Raw genomic sequence first — 16,093 nt, 5'->3', positions numbered from 1 at the left:
AAAAATTATCCTATAGATTGTATTCTAATGCAGCTTAAGTTTTTTATCACTGTGTTTTTGTTATTCTGCTCAAAGAAAGATGTAAAATTATGACAGAACGTATTTTGTGGGATATTGTATTTCACTAGAGGAAAATGTAAAATGGATTGCTTGAGTGCATAAATATATCGGTCTCATAAGCATTATCTCATTTATCTGTAGGCAGTCATTAATGCTTTGGCCTGGACCAAAGACCTTTAATGGAGAGTAATTGGTGTATTGAGGTCCTTTTAAACAGACCAAAATAACAATGGCAACTAAAATAACTCATAAATATTTCAAGTCCAGTCCTCAGTACCATACTTTTTAGCAGAAGTTAGTATTTTTGAAGCAATCTTTGAAGAAATTTGCTATATTAATAAAAAGCAGCCTCTACTCTAAAACATTTGGTTTTATTGAGGTTATCTGCCAAGTAATTAACATGTGCCTGGGGCTCACTTTGTGTAAAAGTTACTTCCGGCGATTTCCACTTACACCTTTGTCTCACGTTATAGAAAAAACCTTGTCTTTTGAGATCATTTTTGAAAGCAAAACACAGTAATGAAAAATAGCAAACCTGGCCAGGCACAGTGGGTCAAGTCTGTAATCCCAGCACAGGCCTGTGATTGCCAAGGTGGGCGGATCACCTGAGGTCAGGAGTTCAAGACCAGCCTGGTCAATATGGCAAAACCCCATCTTTACTAAAAATACAAAAATTATCCGTCAGGGTGGCAGACACCTGTAATCCCAGCTACTTGGGAGGCTGAGGCAGGAGGATCGCTTGAACAGGAGGTGGAGGTTACAGTGAGTTGAGATTGTGCCATTACACTCCAGCCTGGGCAAAAGAACGAGACTTCATCTCAAAAAACAAAACAAAAAAAACAAACCTGAGCCTAGATTCCAGCTCAGCCCCTACTGAGTGTATGCCCTTAGGCCACCTACCATTACTACTCTGTCTGAGCCTGTTTCTTTATGTGTAAAGTGATGATTTTACCTGCCTAACTGGGTTGTGGTGAGGATTATGTATGTAAAGTGCTTAATGCGGTCCCTGGCACATAGGTGGTGCTGTACTCTGTAAATGGTAGCTGCGACTTATTTTTTTTGCAAAGGTTTCCACAGCCCACGTGGGTACTTTGCATGCAAATGATGGAAAATGCCTCTTCCTTCTAGGAAACAGCACCAGGCATGACCTGACCCCAGTCACAGCCGTCAGTGTCCACTTGCTGAGCAGTAATGGAACGCCGGTGCTGGTGGATGGTCCCATCTATGTCACTGTGCCCCTGGCCACGCAGAGCAGCCTGAGGCACAATGCCTATGTCGCGGCGTGGCGGTTTGACCAGAAGCTGGGTAAGCAAGAGTTCTGTGCCGACGATCGGCTACCAGATGGCTTCGTTACTGTTTGGTTTTCCTTCTAAGAAGCTCATGGAAGTCTCCTTTCCTTGAAGTCAGTGAATGCCGCTGCTCACATTGCATTGTGTGGTTTCTCGTGGGGACGGCACCCTTCCCGTGCCGTTCAGGCCCTCTCTCGGGAACTCATTTTTTGTTTGTTTTCTTATTTGTTTTTGTTTTGCACATTTAACCTAATTTACTCGTAAAGAATCTGTAAACATTATTAGAGCTAAAACTGGCTCTCCTAATCTTCATCCTTTTATTCATCAGAAGGTCATATGGTTGCTCTTGGTCATGTGTGGTATTTTTTTTTTTTTCCTGGTTTCTGAAAAAGGACAAACATTTGCCAAAACTGTACAAAACAAAGAAAATAAAAAGTACCCATAAGTCTTACCATCTAGAGAAAACCACTAATATACCTTGAATTCTGTCCTTCTAGGGCTTTCACAGTGCACGTAGGTATTAGTTATCAACTGCTGTGTCACACACCACCCTAAAAGTTAGCCACTTAAAACAACAGTGAGCTCCAGTACCTCAGAGTTTCTGGGGGTCAGGAATCCAGGTACTGCTGAGCTGGGTGGTAGGGCTAAGAGTCTCTTACAAGGCGGCTATCAAGCTGTGACTCAAGGCTGTGGTCATCTCCAGCAAGGTTCAGCTAGGACTAGTGAGTGTGACTCACACGGCTGAAGGCAGGCCTCACTTCCTTGCCGGCTGTTGACCAGAGGCCTTATCTCCTTACCACGCGAGCCCCTCCGTAGAGCTGCTTACTACACAGCAGTTTGCTTTCCCCTGAGCAAATGATCCAAGAGTAAATAAAAATGATATAGTAGGCCAGGTGTGGTGGCTCACACCTGCAATCCCAGCACTTTGGGAGACTGAGGCGGGTCGATCACTTGAGGCCAGGAGTCTAAGACCAGCCTGGCCAACATGGCAAAACCCCATCTCTACTAAAAATACAAAATGCTGCGGAGCCAGGTGTGGCAGCGGGTACCGGTAATCCCAGCTTCTCAGGAGGCTGAGGCAGAAGAATCAATTGAACCCAGGAGGTGGAGGCTGCAGTGAGCCAAGATCGCACCACTTCACTCCAGCCTGGGTTACAGAGCAAGACTCTGTCTCAAAAATACATACATACATACATACATACATACATACATACATACATACAGATATAGTAATTTAAAAGGCCAAGTGCCCAGAATGAGGCCATAGTCTTTTGTAACCTAATCTCAAAAGCAGCATACCATCATTTCTTTCCGTAGGCTGTTGGTCACACTGACGCACACTGGTATAGACCAGCACTGAGAGTAGACTATACAGGCGGGTGAATACCAGGAGGTAGGGGTCACTTGGTGCTGGCTGGCTGAGAGGTTGCCTTCTACAAAGCATATTTAGCAGAAATGAGATCATGTGCTGGGTACTGTTTGGGTGCAGTGGCTCCCACCTGAAATTCTAACACTTTGGGAGGCTGAGGCAGGAAGATTGCCTGACCCCAGGAATTCAAAGTCACAGTGAGTTGTGATGCTATGATCAGGCCGCTGCACCTCCTTGGCAACAGAGCAAGACAACTCACTCACTCACTCACTCACTCACTCACTCAATAATACATATATGAAAATACAATTGTATAGCATGAACATCTTTCCATAGCATCATTATTCTGCCATATCAATTTTCATAAGTCCATAGTATTCCATCCTGTGGATATATCATACTTCACTTTGGTTCATCAGTCCCCTGCAATTACAAAAAATGTTATTGGCCAGGCGTGGTGGCTCACGCCTGTAATCCCAGCACTTCGGGAGGGAGACGCGGGTGGATCATGAGGTCAGGAGTTCGAGACCAGCCTGGCCAAGATGATGAAACCCCATCTCTACTAAAAATACAAAAATTAGCTGGGCATGGTGGCTCACGCCTGTAGTCTCAGCTACTTGGGAGGCTGAGGCAGGAAAATCGCTTGAACCCAGGAGGCGGAGGTTGCGGTGAGCCGAGATCGTGCCATTGCACTCCAGCCTGGGCAACAAGACCAAAACTCCATCTAAAAGAAAAAAAGAAAAAAAAGTTGTTATTCTAACCAGTGTTGTAGAAAATATCTTTGTAGCTAAATCTTCATGCACAGCTTTGATTATTTCCTTAGGATGACTTTTTAGAAGAATTGCTGAGTTACAAAATGTACAAAATTCTAAAACTTAAAACGTATTTCCAGATTTCCCTCCAGACAGTTGTATTGGTTTCCACTCATGATACCAGCCCAGGAGCATGCGCTTGGGCTGAGGGTCTTGGCAGCATGGGGGCTGTTATCCCCCTTTGCTTCCTAGTGCCCTGAAAGTCAAGCTTGAAAATACCAATTTTCTGCCGGGCATGGTGGCTCACACCTGTAATCCCAGCACTTTGGGAGGCGAGGCAGGCAGATCACTTGAGGTCAGGAGTTTGAGACCAGCCTGGCCAACATGGTGAGACCCCATCTCTACTAAAAATACAAAAAAATTAGCCAGGTGTGGTGGTGCGTGCCCATAATCCCAGCTACTTGGGAGGCTGAGGTAGAGGATCCCTTGAACCTGGGAGGCAGAGGTTGCAGTGAGCCGAGATCGCATCACTGCACTCCAGCCTGGGTGACAGAGCAAGACTCTGTCTCAAAAAAAGAAAATATCAGTTTTCAAATAACCCAGTTCAGAATTGAAAACTGTTAGACCATGCATGAAGATAATTGGGAGATTTTTGATGTCTGTGTATTTTCAAAGATACCTAATTCCTTGAATCAGTTAAAACAGAGTTCTAGGAATTATATTTGAAAAGAAACGTCTTTTGGGCTTTTGGAGGGGATTTTTGTTCGGTCTTATTTTTACTTTCCAAATAATTAATAGAGACTCTGTAATTATTTGTGTGGAATGCATTGATTTTACCAGCCGTAGTAAGCTTGACATTGTTAAGTGGATTGTGATGCTGTCTGTTCACATATCCTGCACCAAATGAGATGGGCCCTTTATTGATGGTGTGTGTTCTCTGCGAGCCTGATAATTTGGGGGGCATCAAGGTCATGGTGGGGACCTGAGGTACACTGGGCCTCCAGGAGGGAGTAGGCTGAGGAATGTGTGACTAAGAGTCTCTGAAGAATGTCAGAAATCTAAAGGGAGGAAGAAAATGGATAAAGAAAAACACAGAGAAAGTGGACAAGAGAATGGAAAGAGCTTGTGTTTTGTTTCCTGAAAACCTAGGTTCTGCTGCTTATAAAACTGTGAGTCCCACGTTGGGCAAATTACTTACCTCTATTTGCATTTGTAAGAGAGATGAATACACACCCCCTTGTATATTCTGCCTGTCCCCATTAGCCCTCCCAGGGGGCGCTCAAGCACACCCAGGTCAATGCACTGAGAAGCAGTGGAGAGTGTGGGTGAGAGCAGGGAATCTGGGGGACACAGTGGTGTGGAATGCCAGCTCTGCCACCCACTGGCTCTGTGGCCCTGGCCAAGTTCCTTAACCTTTCTGGTCTAGTTTCTTCCACTGTGAAATGGCAATTATGATAGTACCCACTGTTGTTACAATGAGTGTATTAGGATTCTCTAAAGAAACAGAGCCAATAGGAGATAGATATATATATATATGTATTTGGAGAGAGAGATTGATTTTAAGGAATTGGCTCACACAATTGGGAAGGCTGGCAAGTCCAAAATTGCAAGGTAGGCTGGCAGGTACGCTGGGCTTCCAGGAGGCCTCATCTCAACTGATGAGATGAGGCCCTCCCTCACTGTGGAGAGTGATCTGCTTCACTCAAAGTCAACTGATTGGGCCGGGCACTGTGGCTCATGCCTGTAATACCAGCACTTTGGGAGGCCAAGGCAGGCAGATCACATGAGGTCAAGAGTTTGAGACCAGCCTAGCCAATATGGTGAAACCCCCATCTCTACTAAAAATACAAAAAATTAACTGGGTGTGGTGGTGCATGCCTATAATCCCAGCTACTCCAGAGGCTGAGGCAGAAGAATCACTTAAAGCCGGGATACGGAGGTTGCAGTGGGCCGAGATCGCGTCCCCGCACTCCAGCTTGGACAACAGAGTGAGACACCATCTCAAAAAAAAAGAAGTAAAGAAAGAAAAAAGCAAAGTCAACTGGTTGAAAAGTTTATCTCTTCTAAACCAAGTATCTCCCTAGTAACATCCAGACATATTTGGCCACATTTCTGGGGACTGTGGCCTAGCCAGGTTGTCAGACAAAATTAGTCATCACAAAAGTAAATGACAGTTTGTCACTTTCACGAGCACAGCCGATCCTTTCCGGTCCCCTCCCCGGCCTCATCCTGAGCACGTTGTGCACGCTGCAGTGGTCCTAGCAGCTGGAACGGCATGGTATGTGGGTGCCAGTTACTCCCTGTGCCCTCCCTGAGTCTGTGCAGGTACCTGTTACTCCCTGTGCCCTCCCTGAGTCTGTGTGGGTACTGGTCACTCCCTGCACCCTCACCGAGTCTGTGCTGGTACCAGTTACTCCCTGCGCCCTCGCCAAGTCTACACGGGTACCAGTTACTCCTTGTGCCCTCACCAAGTCTATTTATCTTTGAATGTTTGTGATCAAGAACAGTTTCGGGCATAATGCTAGGTACCCAACTAAAATGTCTGTCGAATGGTTGAATCACATGAGAATAATTTTAGGGCTTTTTTGCTTTCTTTTGTTTTTCAGAGACAAGGTCTCCCTCTGTCACCCAGGCTAGAGTGCAATGGTGTGGTCATAGCTCACTACAGTCTCGATCTCAAGAGCTGAAGCAATACTCCCACCTCAGTCCCCTGAATAGCTGGGACTACAAGGGTGGTCACCATGCCCAGCTAATTTTGGGGGGTTTTTTGAGATGGAGTCTCACTCTGTCATCCAAGCTGGCATGTGGTGGCAAGATCTCAGCTCACTACAACCTCCATCTTCCAGGTTCAAGCGATTCTAGTGCTTCAGCCTCCCAAGTAGTTGGGATTACAGGCTCCCACCACCACCCCGGGCTAATTTTTGTATTTTTTTAATAGAGATGGGGTTTCACTAGTTGCCTAGGCTGGTCTTGAACTCCTGGGCTCAAGTGATCCACCCGCCTCTGCTTCCCTCAGTCCTGGGATGACAGGCATGAGCTACCATGTCTAACCAATTTAGGTATCTTTAAAAGGCAATTTAAGATACTTTGATATAGCATCTGTACTTAAGTTGACTGTATACATAGAAGTTACCTTTATGTATATAAGTAGATATACACGTTATAGAAGGATGATGCTTTAAGCTCTTGTTTAGAGGGAGGATAGTTCTATTGGATTTTTTTTTTTTAATCTTGGAGCCTCCATCCCTGCTGTTTATTTTCTCCTCGTTTTTGCCTTCTCTTTTTTAGTGAGTGTATTTGAATGTGGAGGCTGGGGCTCCTAATATAAGGAAGCTGTCCCTAGGGATTCCTGTGTGGGTCGTGTGCACTGTAACGATATGGCACAGGTGTATAAAAGCAGCATCCTTGCTTTCCTCGGGGGACTTTATATACAGTTCACAAACAACAAACTTACGTAAAGAAGTTTTTGATGTCCATGGCAGATGGAAAGATCTCTACATCCTCATCTCTGGGCCCTGTGGATATTACCTTATGTGGTCAAGGGACTTGGTGGAAGTGACGAAGAATCTGGAGATGGGGGGATTCTCATTGATTTTCTGGTTGGGCCCACGGCCATCACAAGGGCTCTTATGAGTAGGATGCAAGAGGAGCCAGAATCAGAGGAGGAGACAGCAGAGTGATGATGGGAGCACAGGCTGGAGCCATGAACTTTGGAAATGCGGGAAGGGGATCCAAGCCAAGGAATACAGGCAGCCACTGGAAGCCAAAATCAGCAAGGAAGAGATTCTCCCTTCTGAGCCTCCAGGAGGAACCGGCTCTGTGGACTCCTTGACTTGAGACCAGAGAAACTGGTTTTGGACCTCTGACCTCCAGGAATATAGGAAAGTCAATCTGTGCTGTTTTAAGACACTATACTTGTGGTAATTTTTTATAGCAGCAATAGGAAATGAATACAATACAGAAATTGGTGAAGACAGAGGTGTGTGCATTGTTAGGAAGCCTCTGAAGTATAAGTTAGCCCATTCTCTGTTTCCTCTCTAGAAAAACTACCCATGATGGTACATTGGGAATCTTCATTGTGTAGTTGACCTATTTCCACCTTTTTTTTTTTTTTTTTGAAACGGAGTCTTACACTGTCAGCCATACTGGAGTGCAGTGGTGCAGTCACAGATCACTGCAGCCTCGACCTCTCAGCCTAAAGCAATCCTCCCACCCCAGCCCCCTGAGTACCTGGGACTACAGGCACACACCACCACACCTGGCTAATTTTTTTATTGTTTATTTTCTGTAAAGACAAGTTCTCACCATGTTGCCCAGGCTGGTCTCAAATTCCTGGCCTCAAGTGATCCATTTCAGCCTCCCAAAGGGCTGGAATTGTAGGCGTGAGCCAACGTGCCCGGCCTAAATGGTCTTTTTAACTTAGCATTTACTGTGAAAAACGTAACTGCCAAATTCTTGGTTGTAACAGATTGCATGTATGCAGAAAAAAGCCAACATTTGTGGATAGTCATTCAAAAATAACCAAATGAATTAAAATATGTTTTCTGAAAACTTTAAGATAAGATGGACATTTCAAAGAAACCATATGTTTTTTCACTTATTAAACTCAATAGAAACCTGCATATTTCCTAAGACTTTTGTTGCTATTACATTTAATTATACTATTAAGTAGAAATTAAAATATTTTAGTTAAATAAAAAATTCTAAAGACGGTATTAGATCAGGAAAAAAATGGGGAATATGCCAACACATCTTAAGCACATAAAACAATTTAATAATTAGTTGCTGTTTATGATTACGGTAATCAATCACCTCAAATTGTTTAATACTTTAAATTATCTATTGTTGAGGTAAATCAAAATAATTGCCAATTCCAAATTGTTTAACAGCCAGAAATAGCACAGATAGCAACTTGTGAATCTATTAATAATTTTTCATCTAAATTGGGTTTGGCCAACTGTGGCCTAAAAGCGAAGAATCATTTTTACATTTTTAAATGATTGAAGAAAAGAATCAAATGGGGGAATGTTGATCAAGGGGTGCAAAGTTTTAGTTCTGCAGGATAATTAAGCTCCAGAGACTTAAGGCAAAGCCTGCTAACTGTTGTTAATAGGACTGTATCGTATACTTAAAATTTACTAAGAGGGTAGATTCAAAGCATTCTCACCACCGAGAGAAAGATGATGAAAAAACAATGGTAATTGTAAAGTGATGGATATGTTAATTAGCTTGATGTATGTATCAAAACATCAGGTTAGACAGCTTAAGTATATAAAATGTTTGCTTTTCAACTGTACGTCAATAAATATGGGGGAAATAAAGAATCAAAAGAAGAGGAATATCTCATGCCACATGAAAATTATATGAAATTCATATGTAAGCATCCCTAAATAAAGTTTCACTGGAACCCTGCCAGGCCCGTCTGCTGGCATATTGTCTGTGCGTGCTTTTGCACTACAACGCAGGGTTGAATCATTGCAACAGAAACTTATATCCCCACAAACCAAAAATATTTACTATCTGGCCTCTTCCAGGAAAAAAAAACAAAAAATTGTGACCTCTTGTCTAAATGCCTTCCAAAAGAACGTTCTTTCCATTCTAATATTACAGTGCCAGTGTATTCCACACTCTACAGGAGCAAACTGGGGTGCCCAGACAGCCATAACTTCCATATTTCCTGTTAGGTGACTGCCCCCCTGTATTTTGCCAGGGTTGACAGCCATAACTTCCATATTTCCTGTTAGGTGACAGCCCCCCTATATTTTGCCAGGGTTGACAATTGATGCTCAGAGTGACAGCACCTTCATTGTAGGGCCAGACCTCAAACTCTGTAAAGAAAGATGAAATTATTTTATGGTTCGATGGGACTTCTGTTCAAATGGTACAATCACGTGGTAGCTTTTGTTTGTTTGTGTTTGTTTAAAGAAGGGGTCCTGCTCTGTCACCCAGGCTGCAGTGCAATGGTACAATCGGAGCTGGAACTCCTGGGTTCAGGAAATCCTCCTACCTCAGCTTCCTGAGTAGCTGGGATGACAGGTGTGCACCACCATGCCTAGCTAATTTGTAAATTTCTTTTTTTGTGGAGACAGGGTCTTGCAGTGTTGGCCAAACTGGTCTCAGACTCCTGCCCTCAAGTGATCCTCCCAACTCAGCCTCCCAAGTCACTGGGATTACAATGACTGTGAGCCACCACCCTGCCTCAAAATCATGTTTTAACACTAAATCAGTATATCTGTGTTTTAACTCTAACTCACACTCTTTAATCCTTGACTGCCAGGAAATTGAAAGTTTACTCTTAGGAGAGAGACCTAGAGATGCTCCCTTTCAAACCCCGTGAGAGTGGGATCAATTTTTGATGCTGCCATTTATCACAGTTGTCTTTTAATTTTTTTCTTTTGGAACAGGCAAATAATTTCCCATTCTTGAAACTGGCATCTTCATATTTCAACCTATATATTCATTAGAAGGTGATCAACTAGATTAACACCATCTTAGAATACAAATAACGTTGAATGTGTTTAGTATGTTACAACAGCATGAGTTGTCTAATTGCTATATGGACCCTCAATAAAAATGATTTTGTGTATGTGTGTGTGTGTGTGATGGAGTCTCGCTCTGTCACCCAGGCTGGAGTACAATAGCATGATCTCAGATCACTGCAATCTCCGCCTCCTGGGTTCAAGTGATTCTCTTGCCTCAGCCTCCCAACTAGCTGGGACTACAGGTGCGTGCCACCACACCAGGCTAATTTTTGTATTTTTAGTAGAGATGGGGTTTCACCATGTTGACTAGGCTGGTCTCCAACTCCTGGCCTCAAGTGATCTGCCTGCCTCGGCCTCCCAAAGTGCTGGGATTACAGGCGTGAGCTACCACGCCCAGCCTAAAATAAATTTTTTTAAGAAGCACGGCTTGCGTATATAAGTTGAGCATCTCAAATCTGAAAATCCAAGGTTTGAAATGTCCCAAAATCCAAAACTTTTTAAGGACCATCATGATACTCAAAGTTCATGCCCAAAGGAAATGCTCACTGGAGCATTTTGGATTTTGGATTTTGGATTTTCAGATTAAGTATGTTCAGTGGGTAAGTATCATGCAGATATTCCAAAATCCAAAACACTTCTGGTCCCAAGCATCTTGGATAAAGGATATTCCACCCATACTGGAATCGAGACTTTTGTCACATTGGCATGTTTTGTTAAAGCTATTTTGTTAAAATACTGTGATTTGTAGAGCAAAGAAGCAGTCTATTTAGTGGATCTCTTTTCCTGAAAGAGTCAGCAGAATATGTAATGATCTAATTGTGCTCTCTGTGTCCCGGGTGTCAAGATGTATGTGAGGAGAAGGAATTAAAATGAATTTGTAGCCAGGCACAGTGGCTCACACCTGTAATCCCAGCACTTTGAGAGGCCAAGGTGGGCAGATCACTTGAGGTCAAGAGTTTGAGACCAGCCTGGCCAACACAGTGAAACCCCATCTCTACTAAAAATACAAAAATTAGCTGGAGCCGGGTGTGGTGGTGGGTGCCTGTAATCCCAGCTTCTCCTGAGGCTGAGAATCCCTTGAACCTGGCAGGTGGAGGTTGCAGTGAGCCAGGATTGCACCATTGCACTCCAGCCTGGGTGACAGAGTGAGACTCTGTCTCGAAATAAATAAATAAATAAATAAATAAATAAATAAATAAAGTGAATATGTATTGTGCAGTGACCAATTTGACCTTTGAAAGAAGCAGTTTTCCAGCCGGGCACGGTGGCTCACATCTGTAATCCCAGAACTTTGGGAGGCCGAGGCGGGTGGATCACGAGGTCAGGAGTTCGAGACCATCCTGGCTAACATGGTGAAACCCCGTCTCTACTAAAATTACAAAAAATTAGCCGGGCGTGGTGGCAGTCGCCTGTAGTCCCAGCTACTTGGGAAGCTGAGGCAGGAGAATGGCGTGAACCCGGAAGGCAGAGCGGAGCTTGCAGTGAGCCGAGATTGTGCCACCGCACTCCAGCCTGGGCCACAGAGCGAGACTCCGTCTCAAAAAAAAAAAAAAAAAAGAAAGAAGCAGTTTTCCTTCCCGTGTCTGGCAAAGGAAGTTTTGTTAGTCAGGGTAAATACCTCTTAGCTGAGCCTTTCTGGACAGTAAGAGATGATCATGTTAGCTCTATTTTACAGACATTTACCCTTTCTTTATCCTGTAACTGGGGCAGCAGATGGCTGTCTGATGTACAGGTTGTCAGACTGACATCTGACTTGTTGCCGTGGGGAATGGTCACAAGCAAACCAGGTCAGTGGTTTGAATTTAAAGCGATGGACATCAAGTGGCAAAATAAATAAATAAAGATTTATGGATCCTGTATTTGATAAGTTTCTGCTGTTTAATGGCAACCTGGATTATAGGATTTGGATACTCGCATTCTAAGGAGATGATAGAAATAAAAGCATATTCTAAGAGGGAAGCTACATCGTGGAATCCAGTTTTAACTGCCTCTCCAAAACACAGCATGAGAGTGTGTGTGGGTTGCCATAGAAATGGTGGTTACTGAGCCAGCCTCTTACCATGCGCGACGCATTCGTGTCAGGCTCTCAGGAATACCCACTCGCAATTGGCCTGTAGTAGATTTGTCTCCACTTCAGACGGTGAATGTTACGGCTATGATGAGCTCGTTTAACTAGTCCTTTTACCTAAGTCACGGACAACTTACCTTTGAAGGTGGAGCGTGATTTAAAATACAGATCTAAGATTGTTTTTCCATTTCATTGGGTTTTTAATTGAGTTGGGGGGGAAGGGCAGCAAAGAGCGGGAGTTCTTACAGCACAAGATTATGTTTGCAACGTGAAGAAAATGAAAGTATTATTGAACATGTAAATGATGGGCTTTGGGTGATAATGCCATGTGAATGCAGGCTCATCAATTGTAGCGAAGGCACCTCTCTGGTAGGGGATATTGAGTCTGGGCTGTTATGTGGGATATCTGCACCGTCTGTTCAGTTTTGCCGCGAACCTAAATCTGCTCTTTGAAAAATAGTCTTCAATGAAATCATTATTATATTAGCTTATCTTTGTCTCTATATATCACAAGCCACATGTCTGGGTGAAGTAACCCAGATTGGAATACTGAGGTGAGTGATTGGATTATAGGAATAAACATTACTGCACTGTGCTCCCAAACGTTAGAATGAAAGAAGGGAGTTCATTTCTCTACCAAGTCTGTGAGTAGATGTGTGATGTGATTTTAGAACCTTAGGCATCATCTTTTATTTTTTTGAAAAAGAACAGATGCAATAGTTCAGGGCATTCAGCAAAGGAGGAATTCAACTTACCTAAGGTAATATCAACATATCCCTAAGAAAGCTGTTATTGGAAATAGGCCTCTTTACAGTGGAAATATTCAGAGTTAAGACTATTGCTTAGAAATAAAGAAATAATTCTCAGGAAAAGTGTCTGTACTTTCCCAGATGTCAAAATCCCTTAGGGGTGAATGGGGCTTTAATGAGACCGGTAGGGGGAAAAGGGGGCAGTGTACCTGCAAAAAAAAGCAATAGAAGTGATCACAGATAGCAAAGAACACGGAGAGCCTGGGACTGGTTTGGGTGCGATGGCAGTTCAGTGAAAACTTTGTTTCGCCAAAGATCTTGGCAGCCAGGCCGTCAGTGGTGGTTGGTCCTTGGAGATGCCAGTTGATATCTGTTGCCACTGTGGACTCAGCATCGCAGTGTCTCTGTACGGCTCCTGTTCTCCGACAGAGAGCAGGAAGGCCGGGTAGCGCTGCTCCTGCCCCTGGGAGAAGAACCAAGCCGTGATCTCAGAACATCGACATTTGTTTTTCAGCGTTGCCTAGCAACTCAAAAAATAATCTTGTATGATCAATCCATTCCTAGGAATCATTAAGTCTTTTGTGTTTGTCTCCCCCAAAAATGAGAACTTTCAGAAAATAATAGCATCACATTAGTTCTAGTGTAATGGGGTTCAGGGGGCACTTCCGTTTAAAAACCCTATTCTTAGGGACTTAGGTCTCTTAATGTATCATTTTATGTAGAACTACAGTTTCCCATGCTTAGTATAGCCTCTTTTGTGCTCTTGGAGTTGTAGAGGTTTTATTTTATACTTCATTCTTAGTCACCACTTACGGAGTATTCACTTTGTGGATTATCCGTGTCAAATTCGTGTCTTCCTGTGGACTTTCCCTGTCACCCAGGAGCCTCAAGGCCCTCTTAGTTTGCTGCTATTTGACCTGGATTTTTTTTTTCAAGTCAGAGTCTCACTCCACCTCCCAGGTTCAAGGAGTTCTCCTGCCTCAGCCTCCCGAGTAGCTGGGACTACAGGAATGTGCCACCACACCCAGCATATTTTTGTATTTTTAGTGGAGATGGGGGTATCACCATGTTGGCCAGCGTGGTCTCGAACTTCTGGCCTCAAGTGATCCTCCTGCCTCAGCCTCCCAAAGTGCTGGGATTACAGGTAGTGAGCCACCACACCCAGCCTGGCCTGGATTTTAAGGACAGCATCTAACACACTCATTCTAATATTAACCTGGATGAAAAAGAACTAGGAAAGTAAAGCCACTTTATTTCAGAATGCAGTACTTTTAAGTCTCACCTGGTTCCAGTTGCCTCCACTTGAGTGGGTAATTAAAAGGTAGAATATTTTTGATAGATGTGAATATTGCACTGAATGAGACACAGCTCATAGCATTCGTGAACAGAATAGAGGCCGCGTGCAGCCCAGCCACCGAGACGGCTCGGTCTTGAATGCTGGCTCCTCCTCCGGTGACTCGGTGTGTGGTCTTGAGCAAGTCCTTTTTCCTCTCTGGGCTTCAGTTTTCTCCGCTGTAAAATGGGGATCATAATAGCCCCAGCCCCTCCCTTATAGAATTGTTGTGAATGGAGAGTGCGCCTACCACAGAGCCTGGCCCTTGGAAAAGGCTCCATATGTGTTTGCCACTCTTATCATCATCATCGCTGCTATTATTGAGCCCACATGCAGTGTGTGATTTTTTTTTTTTTTTTTTTGAGATGGAGTCTCACTCTGTCGCCCAGGCTGGAGTGCAGTGGAGTGCAGTGTCGCAATCTTGGCTCACTGCAACCTCTGCCTCCAGGTTCAAGCCATTCTCATGTCTCAGCCTCTCAAGTAGCTGGTATTATAGGCACCTACCCAGCTAATTTTTTTTTTTTTTTTTTTTGAGACGGAGTCTCGCTCTGTCGCCCAGGCTGGAGTGCAGTGGCACAATCTCGGCTCACTGCAAGCTCCGCTCCACCTCCCGGGTTCACGCCATTCTCCTGCCTCAGCTTCCCAAGTAGCTGGGACTACAGGCGCACGCCACCACGCCCGGCTAATTTTTTGTAATTTTAGTAGAGACGGGGTTTCACCATGTTAGCCAGGATGGTCTCGAACTCCTGACCTCATGATCCACCCGCCTCGGCCTCCCAAAGTGCTGGGATTACAGACGTGAGCCACCGCGCCCGGCCAATTTTTGTATTTTTAGTAGAGACGGGATTTGGCCATGGTGGCCAGGCTAATCTCAAACTCCTGTCCTCAGGTAATTGGCCCACCTCGGCCTCCCAAATTGCTGAGATTACAGGCCACCACACCCGGCTCAGGGGCTACTTTTTAACCTCTCCTTTTTGTGCATGGCAGTTGCTGCCTGGCAGTTCGAAAATGAAAAGTCCCTCTGATCAGCCGGGCACAGTGGCTCACGCCTGTAATCCCAGCACTTTTGGGAGGCCAAGGCAGGCAGATCACAAGGTCAGGAGATCCAGACCATTCTAACATGGCGAAAACCCGTCTCTACTAAAAATACAAAAAAAAAAAAAAGAAAATTAGCTGGGTGTGGTGGCAGGCGCCTATAGTCCCAGCTACTCGGGAGGCTGAGGCAGGAGAATGGCGTGAACCTGGGAGGCGGAGCTTGCAGTGAGCCGAGATCTCGCCACTGCACTCCAGCCTGGGCGACAGAGCAAGACTCCGTCTCAAAAAAAAAAAAAAAGAAAAAAAAACCTCCCACAATCGATCAGACTGGTTGCTAGCCTACTTTTCCCCTCCCGTAACCAAATAGACTGCTATGGGCTACTAGAGTGAACCAGTATGGAACTGCTATAGGGTATTTACACCTCAGAATGTTCTGTAACCAACGCTCCTGAGCCTCTTGCTGTAGCCTGCTCCCACTCTGTGCAGGGTACTCTCATTTAAAATAAGTCTCTGCTTTGGCTGCCTTGCTTGTGTGTTTTGTCCAATTCTTTGTTCTAAACGCCAAGAACCTGGGCAACGACCCTCAACGGGTAACGATTTGTCATCAGGTACACCATTCAGTTGATGTTTTTAATTTGAAATTTATTTTGAAACTGTAGCTTTGTTTCTTGTTTCTTTTGTAAGTTTGTTTTGGTTTTATATTTTTGTGTGAGCTATAATCTCTTTTATATTAGCACTCACTTAACACGTGATTTTTTAAAAGAAGATCAACACTTTGTTTTTTTTTTTCCCTTTCTAATGTAGTTTTGTGCATTCATCCTGCCTGAAACTTCTTAAGTTCTGTAAATGTTAGGAGAGGGCCTGTCCTTGGGAAATTACTCATGTCTGTGGACCTAATGCTTCTGGCCTCAAATATGAGATCTGTAAAATCTCCCTTCCAAGGTTGTATAAGACCT

General features: G+C 44.1%; 1 protein-coding gene across 7 annotated transcripts in view; it reads left to right on the top strand.

The window, feature by feature from the left end:
- Positions 1-16,093, top strand: part of FAM171A1 (family with sequence similarity 171 member A1) — a 147,271-nt gene that overhangs the window by 109,737 nt on the left and 21,441 nt on the right. For 3 of the 7 annotated variants that reach the window (XM_074001116.1, XM_045399622.2, XM_065520344.1), the window contains exon 5: positions 1,189-1,365. The exons of the other annotated variants lie outside the window; for them this stretch is intronic. Coding sequence is in view for 2 of the 3 variants with exons in the window: in XM_045399622.2 (XP_045255557.1) it covers positions 1,189-1,365 (177 nt within the window). In the remaining variant the exon portion in view is untranslated. The remainder of the gene's footprint in view (positions 1-1,188; positions 1,366-16,093) is intronic. 7 annotated transcript variants of the gene reach the window in all.

Source organism: Macaca fascicularis, chromosome 9 (assembly GCF_037993035.2).
Source record: "Macaca fascicularis isolate 582-1 chromosome 9, T2T-MFA8v1.1".
In the NCBI taxonomy this organism is placed as follows: Eukaryota; Metazoa; Chordata; class Mammalia; order Primates; family Cercopithecidae; genus Macaca; species Macaca fascicularis.
This window is presented reverse-complemented; position numbering and strand designations above follow the sequence as displayed.